This window comes from Sorex fumeus, unplaced genomic scaffold (genome assembly GCF_029834395.1).
Source record: "Sorex fumeus unplaced genomic scaffold, SorFum_2.1 ptg000008l, whole genome shotgun sequence".
Classification (NCBI taxonomy): domain Eukaryota; kingdom Metazoa; phylum Chordata; class Mammalia; order Eulipotyphla; family Soricidae; genus Sorex; species Sorex fumeus.
Window position 1 is genome coordinate 49980878 of NW_026606065.1, and position 25702 is coordinate 50006579.

General features: G+C 40.3%; 1 protein-coding gene across 1 annotated transcript; it reads left to right on the plus strand.

Annotated features, from left to right (window-relative positions):
- The first annotated feature begins 1433 nt into the window (after nucleotides 1-1433).
- Nucleotides 1434-25101, plus strand: EDNRB (endothelin receptor type B). Its single transcript, XM_056109818.1, has 9 exons — nucleotides 1434-1743; nucleotides 2607-3147; nucleotides 16806-16918; nucleotides 17036-17240; nucleotides 18399-18548; nucleotides 18913-19046; nucleotides 19607-19715; nucleotides 22118-24755; nucleotides 25025-25101. The coding sequence occupies exons 1-8, from the start codon at nucleotides 1499-1501 to the stop codon at nucleotides 22250-22252; spliced, it is 1632 nt and encodes a 543-aa protein (XP_055965793.1). The 5' UTR covers nucleotides 1434-1498; the 3' UTR covers nucleotides 22253-24755; nucleotides 25025-25101.
- The last annotated feature ends 601 nt before the right edge of the window (nucleotides 25102-25702 follow it).

A 25702-nucleotide genomic window follows, 5' to 3' on the forward strand; every position in this document is an offset into this window, starting at 1 on the left:
TAGACCATTTGGAATTAGCATTCACAATCCTAGACCATATTTCTCATTCCTATGGCCTTACTCCTCAACCATACTCCTTCAGAACATATTTCACACTTAAATTCACCTTTTAAAATATAATTGGGCTTTTCTACTTCTAGTTCTCTCCAAAAGCATGGCATACACGGGTGACTATAAATCCAACTTGTTTGTCCTACCTATGACTTTAACTTGTTTTGAAGTCAAGAAAGCTCCTTTTCCCTATCCCCCCAGGTCTCCAGAAATAATTGCTAGGTGAGAAATAAATGTCACAGATCCAACACGAACAGAGTTGACTGGAGGACTGTATTGGACCCAGTGTCTGCCACTCAGCATTAAGGTAAAAGGTAAAGATCCTCCCGTTGATCATCGATCTGCTCGATGGGGCCCAGTAACGTCTCCATTGGAGACTTTGTTGTTACTGTGTTTGGCATATAGGCTCTGCTGAGATACTCTCGGTAGATTGCCGGGCTCTCCAAGAGGGGGGGGGAAGAATCGAACTCGGGTCGGCCATGTTGGCTGCGTGCAAGGCAAACGCCCTACCGCTGTGCTATCACTCAGCATTAAATTGTGATTAATTTTGTACAATCTTCAGGTGAAACAGCTGACCGCTATTAACTCACTCTATTGAAGGGCTGAGAAACAGTACAGGAATTAAGTCTCTTGCTTTGCATGGACCTGGGGACCATCTACAGTACCCCATGATCACTACCAGGACCAACCCATGAGCACTGAGCCAGGAGCAAGTCCTGACCACTGCCAGGTGTGGCCCTAACTTTCTCCCTCATCCTAAATTGAGTTCAAGATGGGATTTGGATGTATTTATTTTATGGCTTTGCCTAAGAAATCTTCTAGATCTGATGGTCATCTTCCTCATTATTTTCATGGCCCCTGATACCTGTCAAATCCCCCCACCTAGGAAAATCCCTGAGCAGTTGCGTGACATGTGGCTCAGCTATAGAACATTTGCCTTGCAAGTGTGAAGCCCTGGGTTAGATACCCGGCACCCCAAAATAAATAAATCTCTGGCCTGGCTTACCACTTTAGAACCTAGTAGATAAGAAGCACTTTAAAAAATGTTTTTCAAGATTTCTCCCTGGGAAGTGATAGGATTTGAAAATATAAAGGGTCTGGCTTTTTCCAAGAGGGATCCGAGTTGAACTTGAAACTTTCAGGGCCAAACTGTATGTTTTAAAGGAGCAGTACCCCCAACCCGCGCGGGATCTTTATCCAGTTATCTGGACTGGAAAGATACCCGGAGGCACCGATGTCCGGACGCACGCCGCGAGTAGCGAGAGACGCATGGCTGGCTTTAGGGGGAGAGCTGAGAACTATGACAAAGGAAGAGCCTCCAGGGACTCGTGGACTGCCCGGGACTGCCCTCTCCCGCGGGCAGCGGCTGCTGACGCTATCCAGGCATCGCCCCGGGGGAAAGGTTGCGGCTCGGTCGCAGGGCGCGGGAGGAGCCTGGCAGTGATTGATGGGGAAGGGACGCCTGAATAAAAGTTCTTGTCTAGGGACAGGCAGAGACCGTGAGCCAGCCGCGGTGGAGGCTACTCCGTCTGGAATTCTCCCAGCGTTTCGTCAGCGCCAGACCCGCCTGCAGCTGAAGGGAGGCGTGCTCTGCCTCCTGAGCAGGCTGAAAGCCAGCTGCCAGCCGGGCGCCCCGGGAACCAAGGCTCCCCGAGCTCAGCGCGCTGCCGCGCTCTGCTTCCGATCCGCCAGGTAAACGTCCTGACTCGGGGGTGGAACTCAGATCAGTCACTGGACCTTGTCCTGGAGCTTCGTCTGGACTGCCTGCCTTAGTTTGGGAAACTTTTTTTCTTCTTCTTCTTCTTTTTTTTTTTTTTTAATAAAAAACGGGTAGATGCGATGGATTGAGTGGTAAAGGAGAGAGCACGCGTGTTGGAGCCTTTTGGATGGGGGGAGCGGGGGGGATAAACGATCCTGAGTTAAGACCGACGGTTTCCCAAGTCTGACCGAGTCAGGCTTATTTCTCGAGCACTGCTAGGGGGACCGGGAGAGCTGAGCGCAGGCTTCCAGAAAAAAAATAGGGGCTTTCATCATGCGGCGCGCTGGGGAGTCTTGGCGGGCGGCCTGCAGACACCGGTTCGGGGCTCCCTACGTGCAGATCTTGACGTCTGCCCTGGAATCCAGTTGCTCTGATTTCCCTGGTGCCTACAGCCCTTTGACCAGGTCATCCTGGTTTAGCTCCAGGCACTGCAAAGCGGCTCAGACCTTTGCCTTCTTTGATTCGCATCTTTCCCTCCTGGCCCGACCCACCCCTTCCAGACTGCCCCGCCCCATCTCACTGCAAGTCTTTGAACCCTGGCTGGGGGGTGGGGTGGGGGGGTGGGGAGAGAGACGGGGGAGACACTAGAGGAATAAATTATATATACACGAGGAAAACTGGAAGGGCAGAGCCAGGGCACAGACAGGTCCCAAACGTCAGCGTACCCCAACCGGCGCGCTTCCTTGAGTTACTTGTGCAGTTGAACCATTGAGGAGTGGCCGCGCTCCGAGCTAGTGGTCTGCAGGGGCGTGTCTGGGGAAGCCGACGCTAGTGACCCGTCTTCCTCTCCCTGTAGATTTCCCAGGCGCCGAAAGCTGCAGAGCGGCCACCCAGAACCCGCCGGAGCAGGCAGCAGCATGCGACCTCGGCCGTGCCTGTGCCCACGCGCCGCCGTGGTGGCGCTAATCCTGGTGTGCGGCGTGGCAGCGGGCCAAGGGGCAGCAAGGGGTTTCCCGCCGGCTGCGACCGCTTCGCCACCTCTGGGAAACGGAGAGATGATGACACTCCCCACTAAGACCTGGGGCTCCAATGCCAGCCTGTCGGGATCCTCCACACCTCCCAAGGTGCCTCTAGGAGGGAGGTTTGGGGGAGCCCCACCGCGCAGGCACTCTCCTCCCCCCTGCGAAGGAACCATCGAGATCAAGGAGACTTTCAAGTACATCAACACCGTGGTGTCCTGCCTCGTGTTCGTGCTGGGCATCATCGGAAACTCCACGCTGCTGCGAATCATTTACAAGAACAAGTGTATGCGCAACGGCCCGAACATCCTGATCGCCAGCCTGGCTCTGGGAGACTTGCTGCACATCATCATCGACATCCCCATCAACGTCTACAAGGTAAAGGGCGCCCAGCACTGTTGCAGGCCCCGTGGGAGGGGGCTCGGTTAGCAAGGAGATGATGAGTCCGCCTGGGAGAGGCGCTTACTCCCCAAGAGGCAGTTCCCTGGCGTCTTCGGGTAGATCCCCCTCAAGCTTAGAAACAATGCAGTTCCAGACCAACAGCATCAATGGCACCTTTTGGGAAACCTGTTTGAAATGAAATTGTATGGCGCTGTGTCAGACTCCCTGATGGAGAAACTCTGGGCAGAAGCAGTAAATTGTGTTTTAATGAGCCCTCCTCATGATGATGCGGAACTGGCAAGTTTGTGACTCGCTAAATCGTAAGGATCTAGTCCTCTCAATCCAGCTAAATGGATCCTCCTCTCTTCTGAGTGTGGTCCATCCATGATCAGCTGGGGTTGAAAACACCTGGGGTGTTCTTAGATATGTATGACCACCCCACACTTACTAAGAATGTGTGTTTTAAGAGGCCAGGGAGATGCATATGCAAACCAACCTGGGGAAGTATTATCTTGGCAGATCAGGAAAGTAGATGGGGCTGAAATAAGATTGGGGGGAATAAATAAATGGCCTAGAAGACACCCTGGGACTGCTGAGTAGGGCAACAGTTCACCTGCTGTGAATGGCTGTCTCCTTCCTTCTTACTCTTTTATTGAATGACTTCAGGGGGCAAACACTCTGACCGGTGTGTTACTTCCCTTATTCCTTCCATATTACCCCAAAGCAGATGTTGCTCCATTTTACAGATGATTTATTGAGTGTTCAAGGTCTCACAAGAAGGTTAAGGTGGGAGATAGAGGTGGGGTTCAGACTGGAGCTCTAAGGGTTTTTTTTTTTTAAAGGGGTTTTTTTTTTTTTGTCCACGCCCAGCAATGCTCAGGGGTTACTCCTGGCTCTGAACTACTCAGGATTTACTCTTGGCGGTGCTCAGGATCCATATAGGGTACCAAGGATTGAACCCGGGTCTGCGGCGTGGAAGGCAAAATCCAGCCCATTCTCGAGTTCTAAGTGTAATCTCTACTTCATATACCACGTTGTGGGTCAGTCCAAGAGTACCCATTTATAATTTCCGCTTAAAAGTTAAAATGGGTTTAAAATGGGTTCCAGGAGTTTGCACAATTATGTGAAAAAACACAGGTCTGGAAAGTTGGAAAGTGAGCAAGGCAAGATTTAAACTGCCACATTGTTGGCTCCATGTTTCTTTGGGACGCTACATGCAGCACTATATATATCAGGTCTTTGGTAATTAGTGCTCACCTATGATATTTTATGATAATTAAGGGGAAAAATGTAAGTGAAATAAGTAGAAAAATTTAAAGTGCCTATGCATAAAACTGCTTCACTATCATGGCAAAAATTGAAAAATCACATGAAAAAAACACAACTAATGTGTATGGGAATAGAAAAGTGCTTTGGGGATTTTCCAAAAGCTGATGCTGGTGCTGGTATAAAGAAAGATGAGGCTGGGGAGAACATTATATGGGATGCTTAGCCTATCACAGAAGGTCACCATAAGAGATAACTTTGAATTGACCCTCGTCGATCTCTGGAAAACCTATTCCAAACAGCCATGCTTCCAGGGAACTGTAGTGATCTCTGAGGTTTGAAGCTGGGACTTAGACAAAGAACCAGAACCTTTAGAAATGAGGGGCAAAAAGGAGAAATCCTAAGATCCTGCTTAGCAACTGGGCCTTATGAACTCTGAGCATATTCTGGGAGCAGGGCAACTGAAATGGGCTCCTTAATTGAAGTCAATGTTCCATTAAGATCAGAAATGACCCCTCTTCTTCTGAAGAGACCTCTGAAGAAATAGTCAAGTTGTACCATGTCTATTCAAATCCTCAAAACTGGTTTGAGAAACTTCAGAGTGCAAGCAAGTAGTTGTGAGAATTTTAAAAATAAGTAAGATCAAGTTCCCTCTCTAATGGGAGATTATAATCCAGTTTTCTTAGCCGAGCACAGAATTTTGTGAATTTGGGGAAATGCTTGGAACTTTCTTGTGGACAGCCAATTTAGAAGCTTTCTGAGATTAATATAATAGTGCAATATAGATGTTTATTGCCTCTAAGAACCAATCAGAACACTAGATTATAGTACTACCAATGTCAAAACTGGGTAGGTAGCAAAAGAGCTGAGTGTATTTGTGGATGCTGGAAGTTGTTTACAATATTGATCGATTAGTTAGTTGATTTCTTTAAAGTGATATTTAGAAGAACTTGGTTGGTGGCCAGAGTGATAGCACAGTGGGTAGGGCACTTGCCTTGCACGTGGCCAAACTAGGTGCAATCCCAGGGGACCCCATAGGATTCCCCAAACCCACCAGGAGTGATCCTGAGTCTAGAGCCAGGAGGAAGACTGAGTGTGGACCACCCACAGCCCACCATTCCCCCAAAACGAAAAAAAACATGGTTGCAAGCTGGGGAAAAGTTAAAAACTCTTAAGAAAATAAAGAGTCTTAAAATAAATTCTGCATTTTATTTAATCACTTAACACTTTCTGTTACACGCCCACCTATAAATGAGTTAATATAGTCAATTACCTAATACAATTGACTGGGGTTTTCAAACTGGTTACATTTGTAGACAAATCTGTGAATAAAATGATAAGATAAATATTGATATGACACTCAATTACATAAGGGTCAAAGTATAACTAGATGCCCACTGTCTTTTGAGATGGGTGACCCACAAGAATGCCTTCAAGATGCTTTTTCTTTTCGAACCATGTGAGCTACTCTTAAAGGCAGGCAAACTGATCTTTAATGTTTAACTAGTTAAGGCGGGCCTCATCTGACATTAAAATTCCGGCTTGTCAAAATGGGGGATTGCTTCACTGCACCCACAAATGAGTTTTTAGTAAAGTGACCTTGTTAGGTCATTAGACATTTTCTGCTTGAGGCCCCATCAAATGATCAGAATAAAACCACCTTTCTCACTCTCTGATCCTAGACTACCACTGGTACTATAGCAAGTTTAGTATAATCAACAGATTTCCTAGTTAAAATTAAAAGTTAATGGAACACCACCCAACTTTTTAGGTTAGAATTTTCCAGTCATTTCACAGATATTCTTGCATGTATAAACAATACTTGATGTAAAGGAACCATTGCAAAGAGTGTCTAGTTTCTCCCAAAGTAGTAACACTGCTCTTATCACCAGTTAAGAAACTAAGATACTTTAATGATATTTTAGCATCAGAAGTGTTTTAAGCCAAAGAGATAACAAATTTATTTAAAGAAAAACATTTAAACAAATTTAAAATTTTAGGTTTGAAATGTGTTAATAACAAATTAGCTCTGAGTGACCCAAGTTCAATCAACAAAACTAATACCCCTAGATCTGTCTAAAAGCATTCCTTTACCAGTTTGTAACAGAAAAATGCTTGTTGACAGTAGATATACATATGATAGTAGGAAAGTAAGGGTTTTTTTAAATGTGTCTTTATAAATATCCAAATGAGAAGGAGAAAGGGATGAAGGAGAGAGTTTGATTTCTTTTCTGAAGATAATGATAGTAAGTGATAATGATAGAAAGTAGTAGTAATTCTACTGACCCCCAGTCAATAGTATAATTCAAAAATTCACAAGCTCAAAACTTGTTATTTTCAATTGACTGCTTCATATGTTTGGTATAAATTCACAAAGGGGAAAAATGGTTGGCCAGTGCTTGGCCTTGGACAATGAAAAGTTCTCCAGGAAGACTTGATGGCTTCTTGTGTTTTCTTGTATCTGGCTCTTGGTCACTCCATAAATCCAAGCACCTTAAATGTCAAGGCAGTGTTTTCAGGATGGCAAGGCTTATGTATCAAAAGCTTTATGTTTTTTTTCCTTTGCTCACTCTAAACAAGTTGTTCAAGACTGAAGATATTTCCAAAGCCTTTTATTAAAAAGACTGCCCTAGCCAAGACCCTGTTGTGTTAATGCCAAAGATCCATGTCCATCTCACAAAGAAAACCATATATGGTTTTCTCGGTGTGGCTAATATGCTATAGCTGATTATTTTTGAAGAAACATGCCAAATGCTAATAAATGATTAAGTGTTTTAGAGGGTGTTGACAGAGAAAGCCTAAGCTGAAATAAGATTTAAGATGTAATTTATGATGTGAAACATTCTCTTTTTGGACATAGCAAAGTTAAGAAGTTGGTTATGTTTAGAAGATAGCTGAGTGTGGTGTATGCTATACAATTTGTGTAATCTTAGACTTCTTTCTTTCCAGTGCTTTTATTTTGGAGATTTATTACTTCTCTTGTTCCTATAGATCCTTTGTTGAAATTACAAAAGAAAAGAAATACAGTAAGAATAGAGTAAAATATAGTAAAAATAAATATAGTAAATAAAAAATATATAAGATACAGTAAAAAAGAAATATGGTGGAATCAAAGAGATTACAGAGGTTCAGATGCTTGGCATGTAAGCAACTGATTCTGGTTTTATCCCTGGCACTGAATATGATTCCCCAAGCACTACCAGGAGTGACAGCTGAGCACAGAGCCAGGGGTAAAACCTGAGCACCTTTGGGTGTGGCCCACTACCTTCCCCACCTCCAAATACCATGAAACACAGAGAGAGAAACAGATAGAGAAACAGAGAGAGAGAGAGAGCGACAGAAACAGAGAAACAGAGAGACAGAGAGAGAATGACTCAGACTTGAGTCAGAAACGTTTTAGTAAAGTTAACTGAAGCATTTCTCAAGCTATTGTGTCTCCCCAAGTCTCATCCATTCTCATGCCTCCTGATTTCTGTCCCCTTCCTCCTTCTCGCCTTTGGCTCCATAGTAGATTCTAGAAAGGAAAAGAACCATTCTCTAGATATTAACATTGTACACTTCTTCCCCTTCACTCAAGTGTTCTTAAATTGTTTAAAGGGCTTTTGGATTCCATAGTAATCAGTCCCTTTAGATGTCTATAACTACAATTAGGTTTAAATAAGATATCAAATTTACTTCATAGGGCTTGTTGGATTCATTAAGTAGGAAAATCTCTTTCTTAGCCAAGAGACCATTATGCTATAATTTTCAGTTTCTTCAGATGTCAAGGTCATCTTAGAAGATCCAGTTCAAATAAGTGAGTCTAATAATAGGCTAGGTTTACAAATAGCTCTTCTTAATTTTTTTAGTTGGATACTTTTTAAAATATGTAATGTGTCAACAAAAGATTTAAAGTACAAACTATGGATAAATTTTCAAGGTTAGAAAATAGAGAATAATAATTCATTTCTTTATTTACCTGTTGTGGAAATAGCCCTCTGCTAGGAAAATCTATTTAAGATGAACTTGAATTTCTCCTAAGAAATATTATTGTTTTCTCTGCTACTCTTAGAAATTTTGCTTCAAGAAATTTAATCTCCTTCTTATGAATCTATCTTCATGAAATTAGGATTCTCTTTTACCAAGGCATAAGAATCTTTCCAGAGCTCTGGGGTGCCCTCTGTTTTGTGGGTATGCACACAACAGATTCTGAGAAACAGAAAGTCTCCCTTGCACAACTCCAGAGGGCAATATTCATTATGGTCTATACAAATGGTACCACTAGGAATTGATTGACATTATTTCTGACCCATGCATGTCCATCACATACAGTCTAAATATCCATGGGAATGAAGTCCATGTATGTCAAGAAAACACTTTCTGTGCACTTCACCAGAAGCTTACCTAAAATTAGGTTTGAAAGAAAAGGAAGTTCCAACATGAAAACGCTTGAATGAGGCTGCCTTATCCTATCTAACACTAGTTCAAACAAAAAACTGCTCTTATCTGCTACAGGAAACCAAGATAAAAACAGAATAGTATCCCCCATCCCAAAGTTGTGAAATACAGTCACCCCTTTATTTCCCTCTTTTGACTCTGTAAAAACATTTCTCTACTACCAGATGTTTAGAGTACATCACAAGATGGAACAGACAGTAATCTTTGAAAGTTACCATGTTTATCTTCTTGAATATGTTATTTATCCATCCTCTTTGGTAATCTCACAAAGAGTTCCAGCCTCACTGCATCCTTATTCACTAGTTTACAACCAAGACTTCTGATAGAATCCCATTTGATACTGAGAAACCGTAGGTTCTGTTTTATATCAGTCATTTCCTTGACAGATTTGATGAGACAGAGGGTTGGAGAGGAATTTGTGCTTTTCACCTTTTCTGGCCTCTTTGAAGGCAGAACTCCAAGAGAACAGCCAAGAGAACGGCTATGATTCCCAAGGCCTTGGTCGCATATGATAAAATGACCCCATCACCTGGGAAAAGACAGCACATGGACAGCCAAAGCAGTGCCCAGACATCTCAATTCTCGAAACTCTTTCTTTCAAATATAAGAACTAAAACAGTCATGACAAGAATTTTTGTTTTGTTTTGTGCAGAGAGACACATTGGCTCATCCAGTGCTAGGCTCAAATCTGGACCTACACATACAAACAGGTGCTTCATTCCCTTGAGTCATTGCCCGACCTCCATGACAAAAGCTTTATCACAATGTTTTTGTATTATATCAGTTCATTTGTTCATCCATTTGTGCATTTACTATTATCGATCACTACACATTTAATGAGTGACATCTGTGTGCCAGGAACTATGATACACTTGTATATTAATGCTGTAGAATATTCAGTAATAACAGGTAAGGCTCAGTGTATACTCAATTAAAAATAGGAAAAGAAAATTACCGGTATGGTTAATGAGACTGTCAACCACTTGTTGGTGCAAGATGGCTAACTTTGGAATTTTCTGAAATTATGGGGCTGATTCCTTTGGGTATTAACACAGGTGTATATTACCAGTTGTCTCCATTTAATTTCTCAAGAATGTAATTTAATTCAAAAAGAAAAAGGACAAAGGTGAATCCCCCCAAGTTGGAAAGATGTGGCATGACTCACTTTAAATTAACTTCAAAGAAATGATACACATTTCCTATTTGTGATATTTACTCCTGTAGAACTTTACTTTTAACACTAAATAATATACAAGCAACTTTATGTTTTAGACAAATAATTTATTTGGACCCCGTTCAATTTTTCCCTTTTCAAACAATTTCATATTCTAACATAAAGTTTATGAAATCTGCTCATCCATAAGTAGAAACATTATAATCATAGTTTCATGTCTTTTAATCAGTCTAGTATTTATTTGTGTTATTCATAATACTAAAGAAATGAAGTAAGGAAGCAGAAATGGGATCAGCATAAACCTTTGAGGGAAAGGTCAACATAAGCAAATCTTTCTTCTATTAAAACTACATTGCTCCTAGGACCTAATACCCTTTTATTAAGCCATTATAATGTGTATATCAGTGTCATTTATGAGATTATTTTCTGACTCACTCTTCATAAGTGATAGACTGCATGTATTAAAAATTATTTTGGGTTTTTTTGGGGGGGCTTTGGGGCCACACCTGGCTACTCTCAGGGCTTCCTCCTAGTTCTGTACTCAGGGACCATTCCTTGGGAAACTCACAGGACCATATGTGGCGCTGGGGATTAAACCTGGATCAGCGGCATACTATTACTCTTGCCTTATGTAAACAATTTTTTGCAATTTATTTTATAAAGATAACATCTGGTATTGAAGCATTTTTGCCTTAAAATTTATTCATTTCCCACTACCGAGGGCTCTACAGTTAAATGAGGAATGTATTTCAAATAAGGTCTAGGCACAAGGTGTCCAGAGGTTTGCTGGAGACCATCAAAGCAAGACTGAAGTGAGTAAGAGTAGGGAGTATGCTTTTTGTCGTTAATTGGGTTTCTCTGTGCTTCCACAAAGCATTCTGAGAGGGCCAGAGGCTGCCAAAGTCATCCTTCTCACACCAAAATACCAGAGCTAGTTAACATAGCATCCCTTCACTTCTGTGACTACTCCGGACCAGCGGCATCCAGGCCTGACCTGTCAGTCTGAAATACTGAAAGCTGATGAGACTTGACACTCCTTGGTTCAAAGCTCCTTTCCCTAAGGATCGGAAATCAGAAAACCATAATCACTTGGTTAAGATTAAGTTTCTGTGATCTGTGTTGAGCTTCTAGAGAACTGTTCGGGTTGTCGGCTTGTGTTTCCCTGTCGACTGTGATAACCTGGGTCAGAGGTTGGGCTGCAGGCTTCACAGTGCTGTGAAGAGCAATAATCCACTTTCCACACAGAGCCAAAAACAATAGCAACCGCAAAACAGGGCCTCGACTCAGTACAGAGCTCATTTTCATGGGCTGGTCTGCTTTACCATTGGTGGCCTGCACATGCATTCATTTTGGTTCATCTGCTGGCTGTATCTATTTGGCAAATAAAATGTGGGAGGTGGAGGTGGAACCACTGTCAGATTCTAATCCTGGTTCTGTGCTCAGGAGTGACCCCTGGTGGTGCTCAGGGGACCATATGTGGTACTGGGAATTTGAGATGGAGTTACCCTGATTACCCTGTACTATCACTCCAGTGATTAGAAGAAATTTTTACTCTGTTTGTAGATTCTTTACAGTTGGTTGGAATGTAGTGTTGGGTTCCTTTAATATCATTCTAGACTCGTGTGTGTGTGTGTGTGTGTGTGTGTGTGTGTGTGTGTGTGTGTGTGTTATGTTAGCTTCTTCAATACACTGTAAAGTAAAGTAAAGTAAAGTAAAGGCCCTCCCGTTGATCGTCGATTTGCTAGAGCGGGCCCAGTAACGTCTCCATTGGAGACTTTGTTGTTACTGTGTCTGGCATATCGAATACTCTCGGTAGCTTGCCGGGCTCTCCGAGAGGGGCGGAGGAATCGAACTCAGGTCGGCCATGTTGGCCGCTTGTAAGGCGAACGCCCTACCGCTGTGCTATCGCTCCAGCCCTCGATTCAATACACTGTAGACTCTAGAATTAGACCATCTGGATTCAAATGTGAATCTAAACTTAAGTGCTTGACCAAGGACAGACAGACACACAGACACATACACATAGTTATATATTGTTACGTATTGTTTAATGATGAGTAGCAAATGATACCAAATATAATACTTTAATAGCAAACATTTATTATCTACACAGTGTCTCTGGGTCAGGAATTTTGGATTTGCTCAGCTGGGCAATTAATTCAGGATCTCCCATGAAGATATATCAATATAGTGAGTGGGGAGTGAGGGCTGCCATTATCTGAAAGTTTGCCTAAGCCTGGATAAGCCTCTCATCTGGAAAATTCATTCCAGCTACTTTCAGGAGGTCTTAATTCTGTGCCATGTTGGCTTTGCCATAGAGGACTTAGTTATAAAGTGGTGAAGAAGAATACACTGAGGCTGGAAACTCTGTGGGAGATCACCCAAGAGGACGGATAAATAACATATTCAAGAGATGCCTGAGTGAGTGTCCTCATGACAGGTTGGCTTGTTCCTCTAGAATGACGAATCTGAGAGAGAGCATGGAGGAAACCATTTCACTCATGCCTTTTATGAACTAACCTCAAATATCATAGCTCATCATTCTTGCCACATACTGTTCCCTTAATTTTTAAAAAATTATTGCTTACTATCTTGTTTACAATATTATTAATGTTTATGGTACTGATGAAGTTACTACACCTCAATCCTACCTCCACTACTACTGCTCTTGTGTCACCTCCAGTCTACCTTTTTATTCCTTCCTACCCAAATTCCTACTCCTTGGTAGTCAGTTTTGTAATCCAAGAGAAGAGTTTGTTATCATTCAATATTGTGTAGTCCCTTGTTTTGTTCCTCTGCATGTTCAGTTAAGTGAGATCATCCTGTACTTTTCCTTCTCCTACTGACTTACTTTGCTTGACCAATATCCTTCAGTTCTTATGCAAATTGCCTGATTTTACTTTTTCTTATGTCTGCATAGTGTCCATTATGGACCTGTACTGCATCTTCTTTATCCTTCCATCTCTGACTGGACATTTGGGTTGCTTCCATATCCTAGCTACTGTACTGAGTGCCGTAATGAAGATAGGCATGCATTTACTTTTTGAATTAATATTTTAGTATTTTGGAATTAAATGCCAAGCAATGGAATTGTTGGGTGACATGGGCGTTTATACTTTTTTGAGAATGCACATAATTGTTATCCATAAAGGGCGAATCAAATGACTTTCCACCATAAGTGAATAAGGGTTCTGTTTGTAGTCTTTTCTATTTATGGCAGTTTCACAGGTGTGAAAAAGTCATTTTAATTTACATTTCCCTGATAAGCAATGGATAAACACTTTATTATTTGCTTACTGGCCATCTGTATGTCTTCTTCTGAAAGTGCCAAATTATCTGAACCCATTTTTATACAGGGTTATTTTTATTGCTGGGTTTTGTGAATTTCATATACTTCAGATACTAGCCCTTTAATCGCTGTACTGTACATAACTATTTTCTCTTATTCAATAGAATGTATCCTTATTTAAATCTGACTTTCTTTTGTCATGCAGAAACTTTTTTTTAAATTATTTTCTGTTTTTAAAAAGCAAATCATGGGCATCGTAAATCATCCCCATTCATGTAGTTGAAAACACAGCTTCACTTTTTTTGTGTTTTGTTTTTGTTTGGAGGCCACACCTGGTGGTGCTCAGGGCTGTTTTCTGATTCTGTTCTTTGAGGTCACTTCTGGCAATACTTAGGGGATCATATGTGGTACTAGGGATAGAACCAGACTTAGCTAATTTCCAGGCCAGTACCTTACTCTATACTATTTCTATGGTCCCATGAAGTTTCACCTTTTGAAGAGAAGACCACCAAAGAACATGCAAACAAATCTGAAGCTGACATAGAAAATTAATAAAGTTTTAAGTGCTTCGATTTTGTTTTGATTTTGGTTTGGTTTTATTAGATCTAAATGCTTAGAATAGTGCATCCTGTGTGCTATATTGTGAGATATGTGTGATTTTTGCTTTGCTACCCTTATTACGGGCTGGAGCAATAGCACAGCAGGTTGGGTGTTTGCCTTGCACATGGCCGACCCAGGTTCAATTCCTCCGTCCCTCTCAAAGAGCACAGCAAGCTACCGAGAGTATCTTGCTCGCATGGCAGAGCCTGAAAAGCTCCCTGTGGCATATTCGATATGCCAAAAACAGTAACAAAAAGTCTCACAATGGAGACATTACTGGTGCCTGCTCGAGCAAATGGATGAACAATGGTAGGACAGTGCTACAGTGCTACCCTTAGTACATTTGGGGACAATCAGAATGATTAGGCAGAGTTCTTTTAAGATAGTCGAAAATTGGGTCTGGTAGGGTTCTTGTAACTGGTTGCAATCTTTTTAATGTTTTCAGGAGTAATTTGCAGTTCTTTTGTTTTATATATATTTTTTAATTTGGGGGGGCTCCCAAGCAGTACTCATGAGATCCAGGATTTCTTACCAGCAATTTTCAGCCAAGTGGGATTGGTATTTAGATGCAAGGGCCTGAGGATGCCAGGCAGCTGAGCCCTGCCTGATGTTAAAGATCAACTCTCCACACTGGCAATTCCTTTTTGCTGGTGTTTGTCTTGGACCACACCTAGCAGTACGGAGGGATCACTAATCACTCCTGGAAGTGCTCAGGGGACCATGTGCAAGGCAAGTGCCTTATCCACAGTGCTATCTCTCCGGCCCCAATCATTATACTTACTTTTCTTTTTTGATTTGAGGGCCATATTCAGTGGTTCTTAGACCTCCCTTCTGGCTCTGAGCTCAGGGATCACACTTGGTGGCTCTGGGTCTGCCTGAGATCAAACCTGTAGTGCCTTGTACTAGGCAAACAGCTTAGCTGCTGTCCATCGCTCCATCCCCTATACTTAACATTTGATTTCCTGCTTGCCACTGTAGGCTGGTAGGACCCCAGTGTAAACATATTTTTGTTTAGTCTACCAATACTTGTCCTATATGTCAATTTAACTTTTCACCTCTAATTTAGAAGTGAAATTACTTCCACTTTGAACTAGAAGTCCTATTCATATGCGACACAAATTTCAGCTCTAGTGCTGTGCTGGTCAGAAAACAATCACCTAGCTGACTAACTTCATAAAACAAACACTCATTTGTGAAAAGACGGAAGGACTCAATTGTGTTTCAAAATAGCTTTCACTTTGGTTGGAAGCTTATTTTTTAAAACTGTTTTTAAGCATAGATTTGAAATATTTTTCTTTATTTTCTAAACCTCATGAACATTTGCTCCAGATGTTCACCTAATGTGATTCATTTGCCCATGTGGGGCACACCCAGCTGTACTAAGAAAGGAAAGAACAGCATTTAACAATAGATGGGGACATAGTCTGCAGTCTATTTTTTCGTGAATTGAAGTGTCAGCTCTGTGTCTGAAATTGTCTTAGGCTGCAGAGCTTCTATTCTCTCTCAGATTCTAGGATGCTAGACAGTAAAATCTAAACAAACAAAGCCTTTAAGTAAAGGTTTATTTGGGGGCTGGAATGATAGTATAACAGGTAGAAAACTTGACTTGCATGCAGTTGATTTAGTTTCAAACTTTCGATCTCTGGCACCAAACACAGTTCCCCGAGCCCCACCAGGAGTGATGTGTGAGGTCAGAGCCAGGAGTAAGCCTGAGCACTGCTGGGTGTGGAGGGAGGTAGAGAGGGGAGGAGAGTGAGAAGGGAGGAAGGGAGCAAGGAAGAAAGGAAGGAGTGAGGAAGGGGGTTGTGGAGCAATAGTATAGTGGGTAGGGTGTTTGGCCTTACATGTGGCTGACCCAGGTTCAATCTTTGGCATCCCATATGGTCCCCCAAGCACCACCAGGAGTAATTCCTGAGTGCAGAGCCAGGAGTAACCCCTGAGCATTGCTGGATGTGACCCAAAAAGCAAAAACAAAAAAAAAAGCGAGGAAGGGAAGAAGGAAGGAAAGATGCCTTAAGACAGTTGTGTACCGGGGCTAGAGCACAGCGGGTAGGGCTTTTGCCTTGCACGCGGCTGACCCAGGTTTGATTCCCAGCATCCCATATGGTCCCCTGAGCACCTCCAGGAGTGATTCCTGAGTGTATGAGCCAGGAGTAATTCCTGTGAATTGCCAGGTGTGACCCCCCCCCCCCAAAAAAAAAGACAGTTGTGTACCTGGAGTGCTAAGGACCATGAGTTGACTCTGGCTGAGTTACTCTGCTGACATCAAAATTTGATTACAGTGAATAACAAGAACATACTGGCTGAGCAGCCTAGTCTCCCTAGCTAAGAACCATTTCTATTTATTGTTTGTTTGTGGGGCACACCTGTCGGTACTTGGGGCTTCTTCCTGATTATGTGCTCAAGGATCACTCCTGGCTGTGCCCGGGCCACCATTTGTGGAGCCAGGGATGAAACCTGGGTCAGTTGCATGCAAGGCAAGTGTCCTACCTGCTCAAGTGGCCCCTTCTCATCTCTAATTAAATAAGGATTTGCTGTGACCTGAGTATTACAGAGAACCATGATAGCGTCATAGAGGTTTTCAACGCTTCAAATTCAGTTTTGTAAGAAGAATTAGGCAATGCACTTCCATGGCGAGTCTCAAGCCGCTGACTCTACTGTATACACATGGCACTTTCCCATGAGCCAGTCTTCTCATATTCCCCCAGTATACCTTTCTGTTCCATATATGGAACACTGGTGTTTTCCAAATGAGAAGTCCAGGAGGGAACATTAAAACTGGAATTTGTTATCTTACTCTGCATGTTGATGGTTTTCCCTCCCCTGAGTAAGGTTGTTTAGAGGCCCCTTGTGAAAACCTCACTCATATTTCCCCCATCCTCCACACAGCTCCTGGCAGAGGACTGGCCCTTTGGAGTGGAGATGTGTAAGCTGGTACCTTTCATCCAGAAGGCTTCTGTGGGAATCACGGTGCTGAGTCTGTGTGCTCTGAGTATTGACAGGTAAGAGCTTCTTGAGCCTGCCTTCTATCTGTTCCACTGCTAAGTTACTCGAGAAAACACTACGTCATTCAGCGCAACCGGGGTCCACCAGCCTGACAATCCTATTTTCCTCTTCAGATACCGAGCTGTGGCTTCTTGGAGTCGAATTAAAGGAATTGGTGTTCCGAAGTGGACAGCAGTAGAAATTGTGTTAATTTGGCTGGTCTCAGTGGTTTTGGCTGTACCAGAGGCTATGGGTTTTGATCTAATTACCATTGACTACAAAGGAAGTTCTCTGCGAATCTGCTTGCTTCATCCTACCCAGAAAACAGCCTTCATGCAGGTACATTTTTTTTTCCCCCCTGCTCTATCCTTATAAATATGTAGCTCTTTTCTGTCAGGACCTCCCCTTCTTGAAAACATTAATTTATGACTGTCACTGGTGTGTGTGTGTGTGTGTGTGTGTGTGTGTGTGTGTGTGTGTATACAGTGACAAATGACTCAAGCTACAAGAAGCTGGATCACTATTGGTCCACAAATCCTTGGCTCTTTGGGATATATATATACACCAAGTTCACAAGAGAACTGGACAGAATTTATAGCTACTATACTGAAATTCCCCCAAGAGACTTTTAAGTAATGCATATCCTGTATTAGATAGGACATGAAAGATCGTATAGGGAGTAAGGTGCTTGCCTTGCTTGCAGTCAGCATCATTCAGTCCCCACACTACATATGGCGATCCAACCATAACCAAGACTAAGTTGTCAACATAGCCAGATATAGCACCCGTCTCCCACAATAGGGATATATATGCGTGTGTGTGTGTGTGTGTGTGTGTGTGTGTGTGTGTGTGTGTGCACGCATGCAAGGTTTCACATAGCAGTAATGAGAGGGAGTGGATGGTTCAGGAAAGGATCAGGCAGAGGTTACACTGGTATGGATGACTCAATGGCAAGCTTGCTCTCCTAAAAGAAAAGCTACCAAGAACATTTTATCTTGGTTTTCTATTAAAGAACATTGAATCAAGCAGTAGGAAAGAATACTGATGCACATCTCCAGAAAATAGGTCTTTGATATAAAAGGGTGAATTAAGAAAATAAATGGCAGGGCCAGAAGAGATAGTACAGCTAGTAAGGCACTTGCCTTGCATACAGTTGGCCTGGATTCATTCCCCAGAACCCAATGTGGTCCCTGAGCCTTCTGGGAGTAACCTTTTAGGAAGCGTTTGATACATTTAATGTAAGTATTCAATAACAGTAGATACGTTCAGTAGATATATAGATTATAGATATATATAGATATATATTAGATATATAGATAAATATATAGATTCAGTTCAATGGATGTTGTCTAAAAGAGTCTCTGCAGTATCCGCTAAATGAACCTACTTTAAAAGATAATTATTATTTGATGCTATGTTATATATTTTACTTTAACATGTGATATATAAAATTTCCTTACTGTGTAATATTGAACTAAAATTCTCTCTTCCTCATAGTTTTACAAGATGGCTAAAGATTGGTGGCTATTTAGCTTCTATTTTTGCTTGCCATTGGCCATCACTGCATTTTTCTACACCCTGATGACGTGTGAAATGTTGAGAAAGAAAAGCGGCATGCAAATTGCTTTAAATGACCATCTAAAGCAGGTAAGAATTGCTGACTCATGATTATAATTATTAATATGAAAATTATAAAGGAGAACTACTATATTCTAGTGCATAATTCTTCTCTTGGTATATTTTAATATGCAAAGAACAATTTAAAGTGACCTGACAAGAGATATTCTGCATAATCTAAAAGGGCCTAGAAAAAGACATTACTTTTTAAAGATGAATCTCTCCATGTTTAAGTTCCAACTCTTATTAAATATTCCAATTAAATCTTAGTATTCTGAAATCTTGCAAATACCATGACTTTTTGTAAAGTATATTAAATATTCTGATTGGGAAGAGAGAATGCTGTGTTGATAATGAGTCATCTTTGCAGGATCTGACTATGGTTTTATTTCAGAGACGGGAAGTGGCCAAAACGGTCTTTTGCCTGGTCCTTGTCTTTGCATTGTGCTGGCTTCCGCTCCACCTCAGCAGAATTTTGAAGCTTACGCTTTATGACCAGAATGATCCGAATCGATGTGAACTTTTGAGGTAAGAAAGATAAAAAAAAAAAAGAAATAGTTTTGTAAATAAGTATCATGGAGAAGTCTCTCTGTCCTTTCTTTTCATGAACAGAAAATCATTTTCTAATTCTTGGGAAGCAATTATGATTCTTTTTTTTTTTAACCTTGACTCCATTTTAGAGGAAGAAATAAAGGGGATTTAAGGGAACACTGGGAATGGAGAACCAGAGCTGTACAAAGAATTAGAGAGTAACACTTGGTAACACTTGAACATATCATGTTTGCTTGTCCTTTGAACTTTGTTAATCTTTCCTTGTCAGACAGCCTTAGCACTTCCTAATGAGATTTAATTCCAAAAGAGAAAATTGAGCATAGGAGGGGGTGTTGATGACAGAGAGAGAGAGAGAGAGAGAGAGAGAGAGAGAGAGAGAGAGAGATCACTATGAGCAAAGAAAGTGTTCAAGTTAAAACCACCATACTGGGTTTTTTATTTCTCATTACTAAAATGCAAAAGTCTGCAAAGAATACATGTTCAAATTCAGCAGGTCTTTTTTTTTTTTCATGGGCATGGTTTGCATTATTTTACAGCTTTTTGTTGGTACTGGACTACATCGGCATCAACATGGCTTCCCTGAATTCCTGCATTAATCCAATTGCTTTGTATTTGGTGAGCAAAAGATTCAAAAACTGCTTTAAGGTAAGAGGATATTGCAAAATAAAAGGTTCTTGTGGCTACCATATATGATCCCCTCAGCCCTGCCAGGAGTGATCCCTGAGCCCAAAGCCTATAACATTATTACACTTACTGAGCACAACTTACTACCTTTATTACCTTTATTATCTTATTACCTTTATTAAAGCTTATTCAATTATTACCTCCTCTACTGATTGTGGAATATATGAAATTTCCCATTTGGGCTATTTGTATCATAATATTCATTCAACATTGTTTATTTTTTTGGCACCCTAACATGAAATAAAATATCTCCTCATATGAAAATAATCCATATTTTGATTTTAGTTGAACCAATTGTTATAACCTATTTAATGAGCCAATTTGTAGTTCATTATTGGAAAGTCAAGAGCCTGGATTTTCTATAAATTTATGATAAGCTATAAAATTATTTGCCCAGCTATATATTCATAATTTCATAGAGTCAGAAGAAAACTTTCATCACAATCAGTTTCATAATTTTACAGAATAGAAAGCAATGGACCACTCATTTATACATAGAGAGACAGGTAATTAGATATTCTTAGAGAAAAAAAAAACAGAATGAAGAAGTAGAAAAAAAAGGCATAGAAACAAACAGGATGAATAACACCTGTGCTTAAAAAAAATTCAAATAAAACTAAGACACCTAAATATCTTACAGCCTTATATTATTCCAAAAGTTTTTAAACTACTAGAATAATATGGACTTGGAGCGATATGGCTGGAGCGAAAGCACAGCAAGTAGGGCGTTTGCTTTGCATGAAGCTGACCCAGGTTCGATTCCTCTGTCTCTCTTGGAGAGCCCGGCAAGCTACTGAGAGTATCTCACCCTCACGGCAGAGCCTGGCAAGCTCCCTGAGGCATATTCTATATGCCAAAAACAGTAACCACAAGTCTCACAATGGAGACCTTACTGGTGCCCGCTCAAGCAAATCGATGAACAATGGGAGGACAGTGCTACAGTGCTACAAAATAATATGTGGCTTAAAAATGGCAACGTAGGCCAGAGAAGGTAGGGCATTTGTTTTGCATGTGACTGACCCAGGTTTGATCCCTGGCATCTCACATAGTTCCCCAAGGACTTCCAGGAGTAATTTCTGAGTACAGAGTCAGGAGCAACCCCTGAGCATCACCAGGTGTGACCTCAAACCAAAAAACAACAGCAACAAAAAAGAATGACAGTGTAAATATTAAATTCATTGATATACAAAGACTTTTTTATACTTGTCAAGTGAGAACAAGCAGATTATGGTATGGTTTGGAATATCAGGATCTTATAAAGAAAAATTATACTCACACATCTGTAAGTCATCTGTGTATGTATGCATGACAGATGTCTATTTGCATAGGGAAAAAGTATTTAGTTATCTATTCATCAACCCTTAAAAGTACTTCCTAGTAATCAAGAGTAAATAACAAGGGATCAGAATAACAATACAATGGATAGGGTGCTTGCCTTGCAAGTGGTTGACCCAGGCTTGGTTCCTGCTACTGTGTATGGTCCCGAAGCACTGTGAGGAATGATCTCTGAGCATAATGCTAGAAGTATGTACTGAGTACTGCCGGGTATGGCAGAAAGCAAACAAAAGAGTAAATAATAAAAATCTACACTGAATTTACCTCTTGGTAAAGGATCTGAATTACATGTATGTTTTCTTACATTTTCTACTTCAAAATTAGCATGTATTTAATGTGATTATATATGTATATATGTATGTATGTGTGTATATAAACATATGCATATGTATCTATGTATATATGTATGTATATATAAACATATATGTATTCTACTTCAAAATTAGCATGTATTTAATGTGATTATATATGTATATATGTATGTATGTGTGTATATATAAACATATGCATATGTATCTATGTATATATGTATGTATATATAAACATACATGTATTCTACTTCAAAATTAGCATGTATTTAATGTGATTATATATGTATATATGTATGTATGTGTGTATATATAAACATATGCATATGTATCTATGTATATATGTATGTATATATAAACATACATGTATTCTACTTCAAAATTAGCATGTATTTAATGTGATTATATATGTATATATGTATGTATGTGTGTATATATAAACATATGCATATGTATCTATGTATATATGTATGTATATATAAACATATATGTATTTATATTTATATTTTATATATATTTATATTACCCCCATGTATATATATACATGGGGGTAATATAAATACATATATATATATATATATACATGGGGTAATATAATAGCATAGAAAAAAGCATGACCTAAGTATTCTGGATGTGCAAAGAAAGCCAAAATGTTAGAGATTAAGGTTGGTGACAGTGTGATGGATCTAAACACATAATGAGTTACTTTGTTTTTTACAGTCATGCTTATGCTGCTGGTGCCAGTCATTTGAAGAAAAACAGTCCATGGAGGAAAAGCAGTCATGCCTAAAGTTCAAAGCTAATGATCACGGATATGACAACTTCCGTTCCAGTAATAAATACAGCTCATCCTGAAGAAAGAATATTCACTTAATTCCATAGTCTTTATTTTGGACAGAAGTCATTAAAACAATGAAGCATTTGCCAAAACAAAACAAAGCAGCTGTGTGTTTGCACAATGTAAAAATGTATGAGTGATTGTTTTCTTAGCACTCATGGTTACACATGACATTTTACCGGCTGGGTCCAGCAAGAGAAGCAAAGCAGGGAGAATTGAGACAGCTTCATTGTGAAAGCACTTAATATTTTACAGAGAGCACTTTCATGGGGCTCTTAATAACTTCCAGTATATTTACACACGACTCAAGTTTAAAATGAGATTACTTAGAATTCCTGTTAAAGGTTTTCTTTTTAGTTAATGTGAATCCTAGACAAAGGAAATAATGTGTAATTGTAAAATAATTTTAAATGAAATTTATATTTCTCAATTTGAAAATTTTTAAATCTCTTAAAATAACTTTTATTCATAGTGTCATACCTGTGGTTGAACCAAACTTAGATATAAAATGTGAAAACAGTATAGCTGATATTTTAGAGACATCAGAAAACATTCAGATAGTCCAAAGGGGTGAGTCAGAAAGAGAGATTAAGGTGGTTGGGTTTTTTTTTTAATCATTAAACGTATTATTTCATATGTAACATAAGGTCACCAAGGGGGAGAGAAGGTTTGGAATGCCATCTCACCAGAGTGCTTTGAAATCTCCCACATCTATATTCTACAAAGAAAATACTACCTATAATGTTTTTAGGATTATAAAACCTGTCTTCTTGTTTCACTATTGTCATTGAAATGCTCTTTGTTTAGTTCTGTCCTCTGTAAATACTCAGCTACAAGACACTATTCCATGTAGATGATTAAACAACGGGCAGGTCCCTGTGTTTATACCATTTTGGAGGAGAGATGCCAGTTACCCCATCCTGGACAGAATGTGAGTTGCCTGGAGCAGTTGTCCACATGATAGACAAGGCATCACCTCCCCCCCACGCTGCAGTGAAAATGCCTCTGGCACTTGTACCATAGGATAGTTACAATAGCCTTATTTTAAAAGATCACACAGAGTAGCCCATTTACCCACAACCTGTATTACTAACTTTGATCTCAGTTTTGTAAATAGCTAATGGAAAAGACTTCTTGCATTGGTGCTTTTCTATCAAAGGCCAAATTGCTCTTTGAGAGGGTAAAAAAATCCTCTTGCCTTATGCATTCCTACCTAATTCTTTTAATGCCCTTCACGAAGTGCTTTAGGTTAGTTCAGGATGAGATGTGTGTGAAAGTGTGTACCAGAGAAAACAGAAGGGAGAGGAAATGAGATGAGGGTGGGAGCAAGGGGACAGATTCCCATTCTTAGCCAGACATTCATCATTGGCCTGTCACATCAATGTAAAAGGTCCTGATTCTGTTCCAGCAAAACACAGTGCAATGTTCTCAGAGTGAGTTCAGGAACAAATTGGGCTCAAGAACTTTAACTCTGTCTTAAAATATAACAGAGTTCCGACGGATTTGTTTTTTCCTTTTAGTAACTTGGGGACATGTATTGGAAATACACAGCGATGTTGCTTTCAGCCAGCATCAAATGTGATGATACTGTAAACCAGAATCCAACAATGCAGCCAAAAACAAAGGACAATAATTAATTAATATGCCAGATGGATTCTATTTACACATCACTAGGTCTTGTTTATTAATTTCTTTCCAATCACTATTTCAGATGTCTGTCCTCACAAAAGGCTTCAAACTTTGGATTCCAAATTACTTTGGGTTACTAATATTTTCAGTTAGTTCATATATTTTAAGTTCTATTTTAAGTGTGAACTCATTTTTATTACCATGCACTAAACTTTGTTTTTTGCCTCCTTTTTCCATCTTAATAGTCTTTCATTTTCCACATCAGTATCATGATCTGCATTCATTTACCCAAAGTATTATATGCTCAAAACAAATCTGTCTCTGCATTATAATTAAGTTGCATTCTATAGCTGTTCTAAAGAGGTTTGATCAAAAATTTAACATACTGATAACATTTGATGAGTAACACACATGATTTCTTGGCGTGAATAAGGATCAGGCAGGACAAAAAAGAGGTGCTACTGTTTATTTTCAAACATGGTTCCTAACATCAAAACTTTAATATAGCAATAGACAAAAGTCATGCTAATAGAGATGTTTAAGCACATAAATTATATAAGCAATTTTAACCTATTTTCACCTTTCCATTGCTGACATGGGTATCTGTTCAAGCACCAGTTAGTATTAACATCTTACATATAGCCAAAGAAATACATTTTATAACAAAACATGGGTATGCTGTAGCTAACTTTATAAAATGTAATATAACCATGTAAAATAATGTTATATTTTGTTTGTCTGTGGTCACTTAAAGTGGCAGCTACTATAGTTGTTGAATATTCATGTCAATAAAATCGAGAAAAGTGTAAATTAAGAGGACCTGCTTATTTTTCACAATACATGCACAAGTGATTAGATACTACTTGTTTAAAGGAAATACAAGTGTTGCAGGTGGACATTAAAGGAAAGGTAAAGGCCCTCCCGTTGATCGTCGATTTGCTCGAGCGGGCCCAGTAACGTCTCCATCATGAGACTTGCTGTTACTGTGTTTGGCATATCGAATATGTCACGGGGAGCTTGCCAGGCTTTGCCGTGTGGGCGAGATACTCTCGGTAGCTTGCTGGACTCTCTGAGAGGGGCGGAGGAATCGAACTCGGGTTGGCCATGTTGGCCGCTTGTAAGGCGAACGCCCTACCGCTGTGCTATCGCTCCAGCCCCAGGTGGACATTATTTATGTAAAACCTAATTATCAAAGAAATATGAAAGACATTAAATTAAAATTCCAAGTTGCTTTTGTTTCTTGGCTCTGTTATGTTTCATGATTGTGAGGAACCAGTTATACATACAGACATTCCGCTTTCTGAGGTTGCTGATCTAATTTGATAGCTTTCAATGTACTCCATCCCTGACCCCCATCTTTCTGTCTCTGGCTTTCTGCTTTTCAGGCAGCTCATTGTTTCATTGTAACTGAGCCACAGACTGAAAGTCAAAGATTTAAGTACAATTTGTTAGTTATTCATTCTATTTTTATGGGCTTCTTTTGAATCTTCACTCTGTATGAGCTGTGACAAAATAAAGAACTCTATTTGAAAGTGAGCATAAATGAAACAAGGTAAAAAGAAATAAGCACTAATAACTGCATGCTGGCAGCTCCTGTGTCTTTGTTTCTTAGCACTTGATCCCTTCCTTCACCTGCTAAAAATAATCAAGAATTAGCATTTACTCCCTTCACGTATGTTAAACCCAGTCAAGGGCTCTAGATGTTTGTTTGGTTTGTTCCTGACCTTTGCTGGAATTCAGCTCCCTAATCTCAGCTGAGGTCTTGGAAATAAAGGTGTTGTAAATTCCAGGGGCTACGTGTGAGAAGTTGGGTTGGTGGTGAGGGGTTAGGGGTGGGG

Coding starts and splice junctions, on each gene's coding strand:
- EDNRB (XM_056109818.1), top strand. CDS start 1,499: ATGGGGAAGGGACGCCTGAATAAAAGTTCTTGTCTAGGGACAGGCAGA. Junction 3,148..16,805: donor TCCCCATCAACGTCTACAAG/GTAAAGGGCGCC, acceptor TCCTCCACACAG/CTCCTGGCAGAGGACTGGCC. Junction 18,549..18,912: donor TAAATGACCATCTAAAGCAG/GTAAGAATTGCT, acceptor GTTTTATTTCAG/AGACGGGAAGTGGCCAAAAC.